This window comes from Panthera onca, chromosome B1 (assembly GCF_046562875.1).
Source record: "Panthera onca isolate mPanOnc1 chromosome B1, mPanOnc1 haplotype 2, whole genome shotgun sequence".
NCBI lineage: Eukaryota > Metazoa > Chordata > Mammalia > Carnivora > Felidae > Panthera > Panthera onca.
In genome coordinates, this window is record NC_138342.1 from 101711801 (window position 1) to 101729492 (window position 17692).

Here is a 17692-nt window from a genome sequence, read left to right on the forward strand (position 1 = left end):
AATCAATTAAAAATTTTCATGGCAGTCTCTATAAATGACTAAAAGGTCTTACACTCTGATGAGCATTAATCTTCATCTTACTGACCTTTCTATGTTCCTGTAGGCTTGATGCTGAAGAACACTTTTTATTGCACACTGAACATATGAGCTTTTTCTTAGGATCGCCTAAAATGCAAATAAAATATCATCATGATTTAAATGAGACTATGAAGAGCATCAGATACAATGTTTCTAGGTTATATATAATTTCTAAACAGGTATTTCATCTTAACAAGATGTTATACAAGTTATTCTAAGTTATTCTAAGTTATTCTAAGTTAACAACTTAGAATTCCAAAAATGTTCAATGTTATAGTCATAGCCATTAAACTGGATTTAAACCCTTTCTTTTTAAATTTGAAAAATATTCAGCATGATATACCACTTTCTACATATATAAAATAGGCATTTCACCTTTCCATAAACTAATGTAGAATTAAAAAAGAAAAAGCACACTAACATGAAAAATTGTAATTTAAATTAATCAAATGTGTTTATAAAAGAAAAAAATGGTTTTATTAATTCATAAGTTGATTTTGCTACTTGCTTTAAATTTTTTTTTTAATTTTTTTTTTAACGTTTATTTATTTTTGAGACAGAGAGAGACAGAGCATGAACGGGGGAGGGGCAGAGAGAGAGGGAGACACAGAATCGGAAGCAGGCTCCAGGCTCTGAGCCATCAGCCCAGAGCCCGATGCGGGGCTCGAACTCACGGACCGCGAGATCGTGACCTGAGCTGAAGTCGGACGCTTAACCGACTGCGCCACCCAGGCGCCCCACTTGCTTTAAATTTTAAGAGAATATTTCATTTAATCCTCTGTGTTTTTTAAGATGGAATTTATAGATTATTCTTTCCAGCACTAGATTCCTACAAAATCTATGAGCATATACTTTCTCATATTAATGTCAAAAACCAGAATAAACCAAAATCAAGTACATCAAAACATTATATCAACATTTGTATTATTATACAAATCAAAACAAGACCAATTTTGTCTTCTTACACAGTGATTACAGTAGCTCATTTCATATTTCAAATTTCACAGTAGTTATAGAAATGAAGACTCAATAAAACATTTTTTTTCAAATATGATGTAATATCATCTGCACTACCACAAATAATCACAGAGTGGTTTCTTCAACTTTTAATTAATTTCAAATACACAAATTTGTATATTTGAAGTAATCAAATAATGTGACGAACCACCATGTACCCACACCTGGCCCCAACAATGACAAATCCATGGCTATTCTTGCCTCAACCTCAACCTCAACCCCATCTACTTCCCCATTTCTCTATTATTTTGAAAAAAACTCCAAGACATTAAAAAAAATATTACAAGATGATTTTATTTTATTATAGGACTGTGATTATACACTTTTAGAAAAAGAAAGTATGAATTTGTTCTTATTATTTAAGTTACTTGTTTCATATAATGCACTATTTTTAGCATGCTGAATGTTACAGCCAAGAAAATTTTTCATAGTGATTGACAAAAAATATGGCTACTAAAGGAGAAAATTCTCCCCAGCAAAATGAGTATCTCTATACATATAGATCACATACACGGCAGGGGAGGGGGGCACAGAAGAGGAATATTCCTTCTTTTCTAGCTTGCACTAGCTGGCATTTCCCTCTTTCAATTCATAATCTTTTGTTGCTCTCTTATCCCTCATACCGGCTGTTCTTTAAGACTAGAACCCTATCCTTTCCCTGAGGGAGAGAAGAGAGATAGAACTGAGACATTCCCAACCACACCTCTTCCTTTATCCTCATGTTCCTGCTACTGTCCCTACAGCTGGAATCACAGGCAATGCACCATACCCCCATCCCTACTCTCCAAACTTTTCCCTCCTCCTGTCGTCTTCTATTCTTCATCCTAGAATTGGAATCCAAGCTCTTCTGAGAAAAAAACTAATTTTTTTTTTTTTTTTTTGTGAGAGAGAGAGAGAAAGCACATGCAAGCATGGGAGGGACAGAAGGAAGGACAGAGGAAGAGGAAGGGACAGAATGCCAAGCAGGCTCCGTGCTCTGCGGGGCTCTATCTCACAACCATGAGATCATGACCTGAGCCAAAATCAAGAGCTATATGCCTAACCAACTATGACACCCTGGAGCCTGAAGAAAAAAAAAATATTTTAAAAATTTATAACAATTTGCCTGAGAGTGCAGACAAATGTTATCTCCCACAAATACAAAATTTCTTGGTTTTAGCATCCATAGACTCTAAACAAAAGAAAAAAATGGAAGTGGGTTGAGGAAGTCAGGCCCTTCATTCTCTGTTTCCTCTTGGATAACTATGAAGGTCATCATCACTCTACCAGCTTCCCTAGGTTGAAGGACAACAGTATCTACAAAGCCATAACTAGACTTTATACTATTTTAGTTTTGCTATATTCAGGTAAGTCTGATTTTTTTTTTTTTTTACTTTCAGATTCAACTTTCAAAACCATTCAGGAACACATTATTTACAATAGTAGGAGATGTATGAAAAATTAACACAACCCTAATGAATACATAGTCACCTAAGTACCGCAAGTTTCAGTACAATGTGGGTTAAGTGTGCTTTCAGGTATAGAAGGTTCTACAATCATATGTGTGAACACTGCTTTGTTTGCTGTTCTGATGTGAAATATTCTTTCTCCAAATGTGTATGTATCTCATAGAAGAAAAGGGAGAGACAAAAGAGGGGCTATGAATGAAAGACAGATTGTATACCAATCTCAACAAAAATTGTGCATAGTGTCCTTTGGCTAATATTGTACATTCCATATTTTGTATGTTTCCACAACACAGAAAAATAAAAAAAAAACTTCCTTTTATAAATTATTTACTACAAAGTCAACATGAGTTTCCAGAATCAGTAATATTATAATATCCAAGGCCAATTACAAGAAGCCTCACAGAAATTATGCTTATAGCACAGCCTGAAGACCACATGCCCAAATAAAAAGAATGCAAGTTTCCAGAGTTTCAGTATGCATCTGGTTTTTTACTTAGTTCAGCAAAGTTAACTTTAAAAATGACATGAAAGATTTGTTATAATACATTGCAGACAAAGATGGAGAAAATTAAGAACAGCATTTTAAACATAACAGCTTAAAAAAAAAACTATGAAGACAGGTCTATCAAAAAGTTATGCTTGCCTTTTGTAAGCATAGTGAAGGCCCAAGTTTAATGAATTCAGGAAAATGCCATCCTCCCTAAATCAGCCATATATTCTTCAAAAGGAAAGAAAGAAATCAGAACAATGTAAAGTCCTATTGATAATCATCCTGAAGCTGTATTTTGCATGGCCATACTTTCTACCACCCAGAACTTTCATAGACAGCTTACCCTAAATATGTAGTCCAAGCAATGATGCAAAATAGGAGGCAGTAGACACACTCATATTAGCTGCTATAACTTTAACATTAAAGGAGATACTTTTTGGACAATGAACAAACATAGGATACAGAAGCTGAGTACTGATTATCCTGTTCTCCTGAATGTGGGAATAAACAAGATGGGAGAAGAGAAATCCACTTTCCTCATGTCCAGAAAGACATCTTTCCACACATTTCCCAGAAGCCAAGTGCAAATGTAAACATGTGCGAAAAGCATAGGCACAGAAGGATATGAGGAGTTCCATGAGCCTCAGCCTCTCTTAAGGAAAAGACACTGAGGAAGTGAAAAGTTAACTCTGACGATACAGCCATCTGTTCAACTCCGTGCAACAGATTTGATCCCTAAACCAAAATACATTTACCATGTGCTAAACAGATAAAATCTAAGTGACAGTCAAATTTTATAGGGGTTTTACTGTTTAGCTGGCCATTAGAAGGAATTCAAATAATATCTGCTTTATTAATCCCGATACATTAAATTCCCATGTCAAAATGCAGTAATTTTCTCCAATATGGGAGAAATATAAATTTAAAAAATAGATTTTTACTACAAAACTTTAAGGCACAAGAGCATCATTTAATAGTTTTAAAATGTATCTACTAAAAGAGAAATTTCATATTTCACACTTAAATTGTTATTTAAAAACATTAATTTTTAATATACCTGACTACCAAGCTCAAGTAGATTCTAGCTTAGGTTTCCAGTTATGATTAATTCAGATATCCGAAAAATGAAAAATACTGCTGAAATCAACTTAAAAAAGAAATGGTGCTCAGAGAAAGAAAAAAGTCCACTGCAAGAGCTCCACATCTGTGTGAGCATAATGTCAAAGCAAGCTCTCTCCTCGAGAGCAAGAATTAAAAACAGATCACGACAGCCTGGGGAGAGGAAGCCCCTTTAAAAATGACCCTCCAGTGATTTCTCACCAGCATGGACATTTTCCTGGTGTCTTCTGAGGGCATCCTTGCTCTTCAGCCTCTTTCCACAGCTGTCGGCCTTGCACACAAACCTGGCATCTCCCCGGCAAGTCTCCTGGTGCTGCTCAAAACTACAAAACAACCAGGAGAGGGGAACAGGGAGAAGAAATGGTGAAGACATATCTTATGAAGTCTAACAGCACAGCAGGCTTTTGCAATGCATGCTCTCTAGTAGAGTTTCTGGGTCATTTCATGCATTACCTGGGCAGGTAAAAAGGAAAGCACTTATCTTGTAGCCATGTGACACTTAATCACTAAGAAGCATAAAAAGCATGCCTGCCAAAAATGACCCACAATTATATAACAGCCATGTGATAACTCAGACACAAAACCTCGATGCTGAATTGAAGGAAGAATTGCAAACAGAGCACTGAAAACTTCGTGAAGAATCCTTCAGACTGCTTTTCGCTGTGCACTGAAGAACGCTGAGGGGGAAATAGAAAAAAACAAAAAGAAATAAAAACTGGATGTGTAAGACAAAAACTTATGAAAAATATCTCTACTTTAAATAAAATCCTGTTGGTGATCTCTGTTTTCATTTTGTTTTTTGTCCCTTTAATTTTTGGTAGTACCTAATTTAACTATAAGACCCGGCTAAGCAAAAGTATCTTTGGTGTAGTCTCAATAAAAGCTGACTAGAATGCAGTTTTAACATCTAGTCTCTAAAAGTATATAGCCCTGGCTTGTTTTTTTTTTCAAGAGCCTATAACAAAATTTCCAAATGTTTAATCTCTTGCTATTATAATTTTTTTAAGTTTTGAGCAGAAATTTTTCATCTCAAATTTCAGAAGCAAAAGTAGATACATATATTAAAATAGTAAACATGAAAGCTTTCTTCCTCATATACAAGGTGACATTCTTAAAATAAAAAATATACGTATCTAATTTCTCACTTTTAATAATTAATGATGCTGTAAAATATTTAAGTAAAAAGATAAATTTATACGCTGTTAATATAAAGAGTCAAAATAATAAAGGGTACCGAGCAATGTGTGGGATCGTTTAATTCATCTTCATGTGACAGCCTATATCTATTCATCTTTAAATTATTCCTCCTAAGTTGCTAAGAAATAAACAGTGCTTCCCCAAGTGTCCCCGTATTCTTTATTCTCTAAACTCTCTTCATTTCTTAAAACTCTTCTTTCACTGATTTCAGAGGGAATATCAAATGCAGACAACTGAAACTTGATCTGTGACCTCAGAGCACTAAATTATGCATAAATGAATTTCTGAATAGTAAATCAATGAGCTTGATTTGATATTTAGTGGCAAGTAAATAAATGGACAAAGACTTATTAGCATAAATAATGTTTACTTGTTGGAAGTTCATAATCAGAATGTTTCAAAAATCACCATATTATACTAAGAAAAGATAAGTTAATGACAATGACAATATAGAATGCTTACTTTCTTCCTCCCCACCCCCCCCGTCTCCATCACTGACACCCACACACACACGTATAAAACACACACACGTATAAAACATCACTGACACCCACACACACACACCCACACACACACGTATAAAACAAATCAAATAGAATAGTTAAAAACAAAAATGTTAGCTTATAATTTTAAAGATATTCTTTGCTGTACGCACTGTCTTTGCAAAGCCTGCTTAACTGGGAATTTCTTCCCACAGTTCTTGCACTTAAATTCTTTCTCCTCTGTAGGTTTCTGGTGCAATGTCTGAAGGTGCTCAGCAAGAATTTCCTCACTGGTAAAACTCGAGTCACACTGGGGACAAGCATAGTCCTCTTTACAGCCAAGGCAATCTGTACATTTACAAGGAAGCAAATTTATAAGACAAAAATTAAGAGCCAAGAACTGTTCAGTTTTATCCTCATTTTAAAATCAAAATTGTGTTTAATAGTATCAGAAGAATAAATTCTTATTATCTCTCTGAGTATTATTAATGTTGTCCATGAAAAATAATAGGAAGTGTTACTAGAAGTACCTTATCTTTTAATTCACTTCATTGGTGTTTCAGCAAATTAATACAAAATCAAAATCAATTTTTAATTTACCCTATAATGTTAACTTTTCACATGAAAGAGTTATTGCAAATGTGGAATGAGAAAGCAAAACTTTTCCCTGAAACAGGTCATCTTGAGTTCACTGAGTTCACAAAGAGAAAAAATCCAACCAAGGCAAAACTATGTGGAATTACTAAGGGGAATCTCACGTACATGTGAAAGAGACTGAGGCCATAAAGACAGAACTCATTACGGCAGGTGTCGTGAGATTCCATGGTCTCTCTGGCTTGTCAGTCCCTAAGGACTGTCATGGCTCCACCCAAATTTCTCAAAGTGCACTATTTACATCACATTTTCTTTTCTGATTATTAAATAAGATTAGATTTAGAAAATTCAGGGAATATGAAGAAAATAAAAATTACCAATAATCTCATAATGAAGAGACAACCACTTAATATATTCTCAAGCCTGATTTGCCTTTTGTCCATTCATATTTTATAGTCTAAGAATAACTACATTTATGATCATACTTTGTATTCAATTTCATCTGTTGCTCTTTTTTTCCATTTAACATTTTCCCAAGTCAAATAAAAAAAGAAACATAATTATTTACTAAGCTCTCCATTGTTTGACATTGGAGTGGATTATTTGTTTCTTTTTGCTGGTGTTTTGGTTGCTCTGTTTGTGTTCTGGCCTTTTTTGGGGGAAGGGGTGCTTTTATTAAATAACAGCTGATATCTAAAATAAAAATAGCAATAATGTATGTACCTGATTCATATGTTTTCAAAATCTGTTTAAGTTTCTATTGATTATTTTTACAAAAGTAAAAACAATTTGCAATTTTATATTTGTTAACTAAAGAAAAATCAGAGTGATAATAAATAAACAGGAGACCCATTTTTAAGCTAAAATAGTGGACACAGTAATAATATGCCCTGGAGGTGGGGGAGGGACCTTAAAAAATAAATACAAAAAGTATAGCATAGGGAATGTAGTCAATAATATTGTAATTCACATAAATAAATATTCCCCAAAAAGAAAATACAGAATAACACAAAAATAATACCTGTTACCCAAAGTCTGAAATTTGAAACAGCAAAATACATATTTGAAAGATAGAACAGAGAGCCTGTCCTCATCTTTCCCTTAAATAATCCAACTAAAATAAAGAAACAGAAGCATAAGCTAGCAATGCTAGGAATGCTTATACTTTCTCAGCCAGTGACATATAGTTGGAGTAGAAAATTCATATGAAAGATATTACTACCATGGTGACTAAAGAAATCAGTGTCACTTCTTGAAGCAGATTTGCTAAAGAAAATGAAAAAAATACTCTATGGTAACTTTCAATCTATTACAAAACATGAATACCTTTAACATCATTCATATTTCCTTCAAATCCCATCAGGAGTAAAACACAATAAAATAGAAACAAGCCCCAATAATAATTGATTATTCCCCAGCAGATGGCAAACAAGCGACATCTCCTGGATTACAGGATTGATCTAAGCAGATCAGACCTCCCGTCAACATTTTTGGTTACCCAACTAGAACAACCTAACAATCCTGCAGGCTTCTATGCTCAGAACAGAAAGAGATTTCCAGAAGTTCCAGATTCTCAAAGGATCTCAAACAAGAGGGAGGCCCAGGAAGAGTCCATTAGGATCCAGCAGTACCCTCTGCACACCTCTGCACTTGCCTTTCCCCATGTGCAGATGAGAAAGTAAAGTCTCAAAGAGTTAGTGACTTGCTGGGTACAAGACTGATGAGTGGCAGACACAGGGCTGGAGCACAAAACTCCTCATTCCTAGCCAACCCACTGTACCAGTGAGAGCAGTGAGAGTCAGGAGCTGATGCTGACCTTGGCAGCTCTACAGGGCACATGGATCACCCACACCCAGCGTTCTCCTCCTGCTAGAAGAAAGATGTGCTTACAGCTGGCTACTCTCTGAGAGTAGTTTTCACAAAAGCTAACTTTATTTTGAGAACACCTTATTATAACACAACTATAAGTCAACTGCAGTTCAAACTATATTTCTTCTACAACTTCTATGGTCTCAGATCACCAATTAGAGGCAATACCTTTTCTGCCAGCTGTTGATTGTCCTTTAGAATTTTTAACTTCCCCTTCTTTGATCATTGTTATAATTTGCTGTTCTTCCTCATCAGCCTCCATGTCACTGTCCAGGTAGCCAATCAGAAGTTCTGTATCTGTTTCTATGTCTTCAATTGCCAAATAGAAAATGTTTTCTCCTTCCTGAGACAAAATTAAAAAATATGCTATTGTATTACAAATATATCTCAATAATTTAAAAAATGTTGAACCATTTGTTTGTTTCTAATAATAATTAAGAAATAATTTTAAGATACATTGAGTACCAGGTTCCCATTAAAAGTTACTATTCTTTTTTTTTTATATCTCCAACAGATCCAGATACTGAAAAAGGAAACTGACAGTATTCAGTCACCCAGCAAATAAAGTACAAATATATATTACAGATAGTGACATTTATATATATCAAATGAAAGGATACTTAAATCACTAAAAGTGAATTTCACATTGTTAATTTGCCTAATGTCATAACATTTTGGGGATGCCTGTAAATGCAGCAGAAAGAAGTCTGTTAAGTAATGGTGTCACTTCTGCACAGAGAGCAATGAGATATCAATGATCTAACTATGATTAATATTAAATCCAAAACCGGAAGAAAAAAAAACTTTCAAGTTATAACATAAGCCATAGGAACTGCAAACAAACCCTGAAAGAACTTCCAAAACCCTAGACCAGAAATAGAAAAAAAAAGACCAGGTGGGGCACCTGGGTGGCTCAGTCAGTTAAATGTCCAACTCTTGATTTCAACTCAGGTCATGATCTCCTGATTCACGGATCCGAGCCCCGAGTCAGTCTCCGCGCTGACAGTGCAGAGCCTGTTTGGGATTCTCTCTCTCTCTCTCTCTCTCTCTCTCTCTCTCTGTCCCTGCCCCACTCATGCTCTCTCCCTCTCAAAATAAATAAATAAATAAACTTAAAAAAAAGAAAAGATAAAAAAAAGAAAAAACAACCAGGCACCTGGGAAGTTCAAAGTATTAACTGAATCATCATGTGTACCTAAATCCCACTAAAATGACAGAAGAGAGAAGAAAAGAAAACAAGTTTTCACTAACAACACAAAAAAATTCTGCAGAAAATTCTAGGAGATTAGAAATCAGGTTTGAAATGATAGATAATTACTGCAGAAGAAATCTCAACCCATAACAGACACAAGAAAAATACTACAAAGAAGAACCTACTTCCCAAGGAAACCCCAGAGGAACTTCACACTTGGAATGAACTGGTACAAAAAGCCCCTCTGGGCCTTCGGCCAATCACCAGGGAAGCCAGAACTGGGGCTGCTTAGCTCGCTGTCCCCAAGAGAAACACCCAGAATTGCTGTCTCTTACATAGCTGAGGATTTGTTCTGGGACGGCTCCTACTTTGGCTGCTGAGGATAAAGAGAAGCAAAACATAGTCTGAATTTATTGAACCTTGATGGTAGGCAAGGGGAGAAGAGGACAAGGACAGTGAGCTCCACCAAGGAGTGAAATTTAGTAAGGGAGAGAACATAGAACAAAGCCTTCTCTCTTGCATTATCACCACAGCACTTGCGTTAAGCAGGAGGAGACAGAGGAGAAGGGGGAAGGGAGAAAGTGAGCTGGAGAAGGGAAACTGGAGGACGAGGAATGTGTAACATATGTATGTGTGTATGTGTATATTATGTACACACAAGCAGAACCCCTGTGAAAAGCTGGGAAAAGATGCAGCAAACTATTATACAGTTATCATTTGGAGGCTGGGAGAAAGAATAGTTTATATTCCACTGTTTCAGGTTTTGTTTTGTTTTTTACAACAAACAATCTTTGTAATCTTTAAAACGGTATATATATATATATATATATATATATATATACTATTCCATTCCATGGAATTTTCTAATATGTATTAGAAAATTCCATGGAAAAGACAAAAATGATCATTAAATTCATCGTTATGGGGCAAGAAAGGTTTGATTCAAAAGTTCAAAGCACTGAAGCAAATCTAACCATCAGCTATAGTTAATTAAAGGAAGTTTCTATATTTACAGCATCCTTGCAATTTTTGTAACTTCAAACCTCCAGAAACCTAAAGTGATTTCTAATTAAGAACACAGTTAACTTCTATTCAATTGTTACACTTTGTGGAAGAAAATAAACAAACCAACCAACAAAAACTATGCAGACATTCAGCACAAGAGAGGTCTCTTTTTAAATGAACTCAGAAGTGGTAACTTCCAGGGTTTGGAAACCACTTGTTAATAGTTACCAAAAGCAACAAAGGACTCACCTAATGAAGATTTCAGAACACAATCATAAATCTTAGTGCTTATCTGATCAATATCCAAGAAATTTAATTGAAGCATCTTTCCAGAATATTAATAATCAATTTTGTGATGGCCTTCATAGCACCAAGAAAAAATCATTTTTAATTTTAAAACATGATACCATTAACTTAAACTTCGGTCATAAGACACAGCATGCCATTCAGGGGCTCCATAAGAAAAGAAAATTTTAATATACCAGTTAAAACCTTGACTTAATAAAAGCAATAGCATTATACCCACCAAGGACCAACTACATGTTTTGTCTATATGCCAAAAATATGGTAAAAGGAATGTCATGGTATTACTCCAATCTACTTATTTAATAGAAATATCTAGATAGCTTTATTATATAATTCCTACCAGTGCCTAGCCAATTTGCTACCACAATAGTTTTAAGAAGTATCCTCTTAAATTGTTCCTTGCCTACACTTCCCTAAGTTAATCACAACTTTTCATTATATTATTCTCTTTCTTCAAAACTTCCCATTGGCAGACCCTGCCAGATTCCTAATCTCTGGAGTTCTCTTGAACTCCAATATTCCTTACCTGTAGGCTCACCCCAGCCCCAATCGCCTGCCCTTTGGCAAGAAGGATTTAAAGGGTATTGACTCAAAGTCCTGGGATTCTAACCTTATGCTCCAGCTTTGATGACTGTTTTAATATTTTGATCCTGAAATTTACTTCTTATTACAGCTCTTATTTCCCATCTTCGGGTTTGTGGCTTTTTCCCCTGAACACAGTTCCTTCTTTTACATTTTAGGGGTTAGTGCCTTCCCTGACTCTGCCTGGGCTCGGGGTCCTGCTTATGGTTCCTGTTATGGGCTCCAGGTGATTTTGCTGAAAACCTGTTAGCTGCAAGAAGGCTGTTCAACATGATGATCTGTTCAAAACCAAATATTCCTCAGCCAGTGGTTTTCATTGCGTTGGGATACAACATAGAATGAGTGGTTTTACAATTATTATTCAGCTCTTGAATTTTTGTTTTTTAGTCTTGTTTCATTTTGCTTTATTTATTTGTATATTATTTTCAGCTAATTCTTATTTTAAAGTTTATTTATTTATTTGTTTATCTATCTATCTATCTATCTATCTAGAGATACAGTGGAGGAGGGGCAGAGAGAGAGGGAGACAGAGAATCCCAAGTGGTCTCTGCACAGGGCTTGAACTCACAAACTGTGAGAGCATGACCTGAGCCAAAATCAAAAGTTGAACTCTCAAAAGACTGAGCCACCCAGATGCCCCTCGGCTAATTATTTCTACCGTAAGCTGTTTATACCATCAAAATGTCGCAGCCTACATGTCCAATAATATAAATTGGAAAAAATTAAATCCCTAACAATTGGTTTTAAAATTTACCAAATGTAATTTCTATAAAATAACATGTCATATATGTATCAATATAGTTAGATAAATATATAGATAGATAGGTAGGTAGATAATGTGCCCCAAAAAGAAAAATATATCAACAAACATGTTAACAGAACTTGTTTCTAAGTACAGGTAATTCTAAGTATTTTGCAGAATCTCTTCTGCTAGTCCATAGAATTAATAAGTGTTACTTTTGTAATAAAATAAAATAATAAATAATAAACAAACCTGGTTCCTTGATACCAGAAAGCAGTGCTGCAGAGTGACTAAGGAGCACAGGCTTTTTTGGGCTGGCCAGGGTTCAAAGTCTCTTTTTATGATTAATTAATTAGCTGTATGACTGTGCAAAAAGCTTAATTTCTAGAATCACCAGTTTCTTCATTTGTAAAATGGAGAAAATAATTCCTATGTCATAGGTTAATTGTAAGGATAAAAGTGAAAATATTTGTAAAACCTAGTAAGGTGCCTGGCATAAATGATAAGCATTTATGAATGGTAGCAGCTATTATTATCATTACTATTATAACTATGCAAAACTTGAAAGCCAGTAGTTAAAATATTCACTTTTTTTCAAAATTTATTTCCACCCAACTGCCACATAATGTTGCTTTGACATTGCTGTTTTTGATAAATTCCATTTGGCCAAACTGCCCTCAGCCAAAATATAATTAAATTCCACTGCTTGCCTACCAGAGCTCTGAACTGCTTTGGATTTCTGGTTGTCACACTCTGTTCACTTGTTAACGTACTAAACTATATCTGAACTATACCTAAAAGTGACAAGCCATCTGCTTTGTCTGTGACTTGGGTTTCCCAAGACATGGGGCTTTCAAAGCTCAAACTGAAAGAGTCGGGGGCAAGCTAGGACAGTTGGTCACCCTAACTACACTCATCATGCTCTCCAAATTCTAAACTCTAAATTCTAAACTCCCACAGTCTCCAGCCCCAGCTCAGGATTCTCAACATATAGAACCAGTCACATCCTCAAGTACAGCTCCAAAGGCTTATCAAATAGACTCCCATAATCTGAACCCACTTTGTCCTCTCATCCTCAACTGTCCTTCAAATGAACCTGCCTCCTGTTCTTCAGTCCAACTGGTATACTTGCTCTCAGAAAATACTGAATTTATTCCTGTGTTAGTACAATTGCAAAGATGCCACCTAGCCTCCTTGCTACAACTCCTCAGTGTCATCTGAGGCACACCTCATTTTCATCCTTCTCCATGAAACTCTCTAATCTACTGAATTAGGTTCCAGGAGTTTTCTCCATATATAATGCCTTAAGTTTATTGGGCACTTGCAATTTATTTCTGTTTTTTGTCATTTAATTCATATGACCAGTAAAATTCTAATACATGTTGATCTTATCTCTCCAAAGATAATTTCCTCAAGGCAGCAAACAAGAATTACCAGGTATCCCCCACAGTGTAAGCTTTACTCATAACACTTGCTCACCATTTTACAAATAATGAATAGTGAAAGAAAAGAATAAAAAGAATATTAAAAGGCCATGTCTACAAAAGAAAAGTACTTATTAGTAAAAAGTTTACTGATATTTTCCTTTATTTACTTTTTGTGGTAGGCTATTACCATAATCCAGATAGTGGTGATTTAGGAGGATACATGTGGACAACGTAAGAAGAAGTCATGATTGTGACATTGGCAAAGGCACAATTCATTGTATTGAAAAAGTAGTAAGTAGTGAAAATTCAGATCATCCAGCCAAGACAACTAATGACTAATCAACATGATAGGAAATCATCTTCAAGATGCTTGAGGTTACAAACTGAAACTATACCAATGTGGAGGAAAAAAAGTTTGGACTCCTATTCAATTATCAACAGAAGTAGGAGACAAGTGGTAAAAATGGAGAAAAGAAAACATAATGAAATAGGAAGAATTCCATATTTAATATCTTCTCAATTAATTCTTCTTTACAAAAACCCTGATTCAGTCTTAACCTGTGTATCAACATCATTTCTGTAGAGCTCAATATACAAAGCTGAAAAATATAAAAAAATAATCATTTCCATAGTGAAATTCACAAGGCATATCTATTAATAGCGATCTAATAATAAAACTAAAAACATTTAAAATGAGACATAACTGGGCCACCTGAGTGGCTCCATTGATTAAGCATCTGACTCTTGATTTAGGCTCAGGTCATGATCTCATGGTTCAAGAGATTGAGCCCCACATCGGGCTCTGTGCTAACAACATGGAGCCTGCTTGGGAGTCTCTCTCTCCCTCTTTCTCTGCCCCTCCCCCACTCACATTCTCTCTCTCTCTCTCTCTCTCTCTCTCTCTCTCTCAAAATAAACAAACATTTAAAAAATACAAAAATACTTTATTAAAAATAAATAAAATGAGACATAACTATAATAGAACATTGCATTCCTATTTATTTACTCCCCTCTGAGGAGGGGGCTGCACCCCTGTGATGTGGCTCAGAGTGGCATCTGTGGGAGGCGTGTACTGTATCAGGTTTGACAAGGTGACTTGTACTGACCCATGAAATGTGACTGGAAGTGAAGTGAACCATGTCCAAGAGAAAGCTTTAAGAGTCGTCATATGTTTGGGCCACTGCTCTTTCCCTTCTGCCAGAAAAATGCATGTCTCTGGTCAGTGCTGTTACTTTAGACACCATGGTTCACCACGTGGAACCGAATGGTGGAAAGAGTCACAGTCTCCAGTAGCCCATACCTGCATGGACAATAACTAAATCCTTGTTGCTATAAACCACTAAGACTTTAAGGCTCCTAGGACAGTCTTCTTGGCAAAAGTTGACTGATACAATGATTTAAGAAAAATAATACTTTTAAAATTATTTTCTTGGTGAGTAAGAAGAAAACATCAAGGAGAATAGTGTGAAGCCGGAAAATGACAGGTATATTTAAAAGAGTGAATGGTGCAAAATAAGTTAATTTCATGTTTACAGTGCATTAGTCAAGCCCTATTAAAAAAATGGAAGTTTCAAACAAATGTAAATAAAATAATTTCTTTTCCAATCACAGCTGATAATCAGCCACACATCAAGGAAATTGTTTCATATGATTCCTAGGAATGAGTACTATATTAGACAAAAAACCAAGTCCATAAAATACGATAATTACAGATCACTAACATATAAGCTATCTTTCTCTGAGAGGCTCAAGCAAAGATAGTAAGTAATCTTTGAGGCATCTTCCAGAACAAATCTGACACCATGGAGAAATGAGTCAACAGAAAAGATGAGAAGAATAAAAAGAAAAATTTGTTACATAGAAAACACATAATGTGATCCTAAGAAACAGTGGCTCTTCACAAACAAACAAACAAACAAACACTAAAAAAAAAAAAACAAACTATACCTCAGCTATTTTACTTAGATATAAGTTATAAGTCAATACTGATGGGCCAAGCAATCTTAGAGTAAGATTATGCTATGGAGAACAGAGCAGCTATTTTACATAGAAGCAATTAGAGGAAATACTGTGTTCTCACAGCATATCTGCTCTATTTAACATCAGAAACTCTTTTAAGTGGCCTCCACTTAACTCATTCCCAGATTTACCTGACACTCTGCATCAAGTCTGCTGAATGATGCCCAGAGAAGTCTTCTCAGCAGCCTGCCCTCTGCTTTCCCTCATACCTCTGTCCTCACCACTTAACTTGTGTGCTTCTGTCCCAACTGTCTGTTGTGCTTGCTCCCACACCTGTAATGTCACTTGTACAAGTCGTTTTAATTAGTAACTTACCTCAATATTACATAAGCCAAAGATATAGGAGGAAGAAAATATTCAACCGTTTCAAAGAAAACCAGTTGTACATTTTGAAGACTCAAAGGTGAGTCTAAAAAAATTGTCAAATTACAGAAGGCAAAGCAATTACAAAATATGAGGGGAATCATAAATCTGGAAGGATTCTACACTCAGGCTGCTTTGCAGGAAAGAAACTTTACTCATATTACTTTAAAAATAGCAAAACTGAATACTATAAGGAGTGGTTATGAAAAAATATGGTAGCAAACTCTAGTGAGAATACCTATACTCAGTATCAAGAAGGCTGTGGTCATAAATCAAAAAAAATAAAAATAAAAAATAAAGAATCAATGTATATTTATAAAACAAGTTAAAATAAAATGGCTGAAATACCAATTCTATGATCCCTACTAGAACAAACTTTTTCTATTACTTGACCAAGTACTGGTCCCTATCACATTGGAAAAAATAATTCCCACCAAATTATTATATTACCAGGTCTGAACAACAGGTTCCCCACACATGCCTCCCTAACTGTCTATGCTGTCCTCATCAAAGTATTTACCACCCCAATCTGCATTTATTTAGCTGCATCCCCCAAATGGGCTGGAAACTCCATGAGGAAAGGGATTATATCCTCAAATTATATATAAACTATCATTCCCAAAATATTCATTATTCTAAATGGCATGAGAATTAGCTAAACACAGGTCTCTCCTTCCCTTTGCCTCTTCCTTTCTCCAAAGATTGCTTGTTCCCTGAGGGCAGGCACTACGTCATATCCAACTATGTGTAAATATCAATACCTGACTCAACACCTTGTTCATGAAGGCTATCCACAAAGGACCCACTGAATTGAACTAAGTAAGAGAAAAATAATTGTCATTTCCTTTTGAATTAATAAGACTGTAAAAGCAAGAGAGTCACTCAGGAAAGTGGAATTTGCTACAAAAAGGGTTGGGGAATCAATTTCCCATTCCCAACAAATTCTTAAGAATTCAAAAGTTAGCCAACAATTGAGAGTGTTTCAACCAACTGGAAATAAGAGAACAGATTAGACAAGCAGATGTGCTTCCTGGAAAGAGAACCGCACTCAACATACCAAAAGTCAATTCAAAAGCACATGAGAGAAACTGAATGTCCATTGAATGCATTTATTGCCATATATAATGTGCACGGCACTGCAGAACATCCACACTCACAAGAATACCCATACCGTTTTCTGCTCTGCAGACCTTTACATACTCTTGGTGGAAACAGAACAAACCGGTTAAATTACAAAATGGAGCAACAAGGACCAAGACAATTGTACAGACAGCAACAGCTATGGAATTTTTAGAGACGGTTTCACAACAGCCTTTGAAATTCACTCCGAACCCTATAGGCCGGATAAGTTTTAGACAAGGTAGTAAGATTGAGGGGTGCCTTGGTGGCTCAGTCGGCTGGACGTCTGACTTCAGCTCAGGTCATGATCTCAGTTTGTGGGTTCAAGCCCCGCATCAGGCTCTGTGTTGACAACTCAGAGCCTGGAGCCTGCTTCGGATTCTGTGTCTCCCTCTCTCTCTGCCCTTCTCCTGCTCACACTCTGTCTCGTCTCTCAGAAGTGAATAAATGTTACAATTTTTTTTTTTTAAAAAAAGATAATAAGATTGAAAGGGAGTGGGCTTTTTAAAATACGGAACACAACATCAGCAAACTGACAGTGCTGCAAAGGGTAGATTAGGTTATGGAAAGCAACAAACCGAGCTGTAACACTGGGTATTACAGAAAAACTGTAGAAAAGTAGACTGACAAAGCCACTTTAATA

At 35.7% G+C, this 17692-nt stretch overlaps 1 protein-coding gene across 5 annotated transcripts in view; it reads right to left on the reverse strand.

Annotated features, from left to right (window-relative positions):
* PRDM5 (PR/SET domain 5) overlaps positions 1-17692 on the reverse strand; it is a 208299-nt gene that overhangs the window by 104933 nt on the left and 85674 nt on the right. For all 5 annotated transcript variants that reach the window (XM_060654272.3, XM_060654274.3, XM_060654271.3 and 2 more), the window contains exons 4-8: positions 8463-8637; positions 6005-6179; positions 4737-4829; positions 4354-4475; positions 86-165 (exon numbers count right to left, since the gene is read on the reverse strand). In XM_060654272.3, the coding sequence (XP_060510255.1) occupies positions 86-165; positions 4354-4475; positions 4737-4829; positions 6005-6179; positions 8463-8637 (645 nt within the window). The remainder of the gene's footprint in view (positions 1-85; positions 166-4353; positions 4476-4736; positions 4830-6004; positions 6180-8462; positions 8638-17692) is intronic.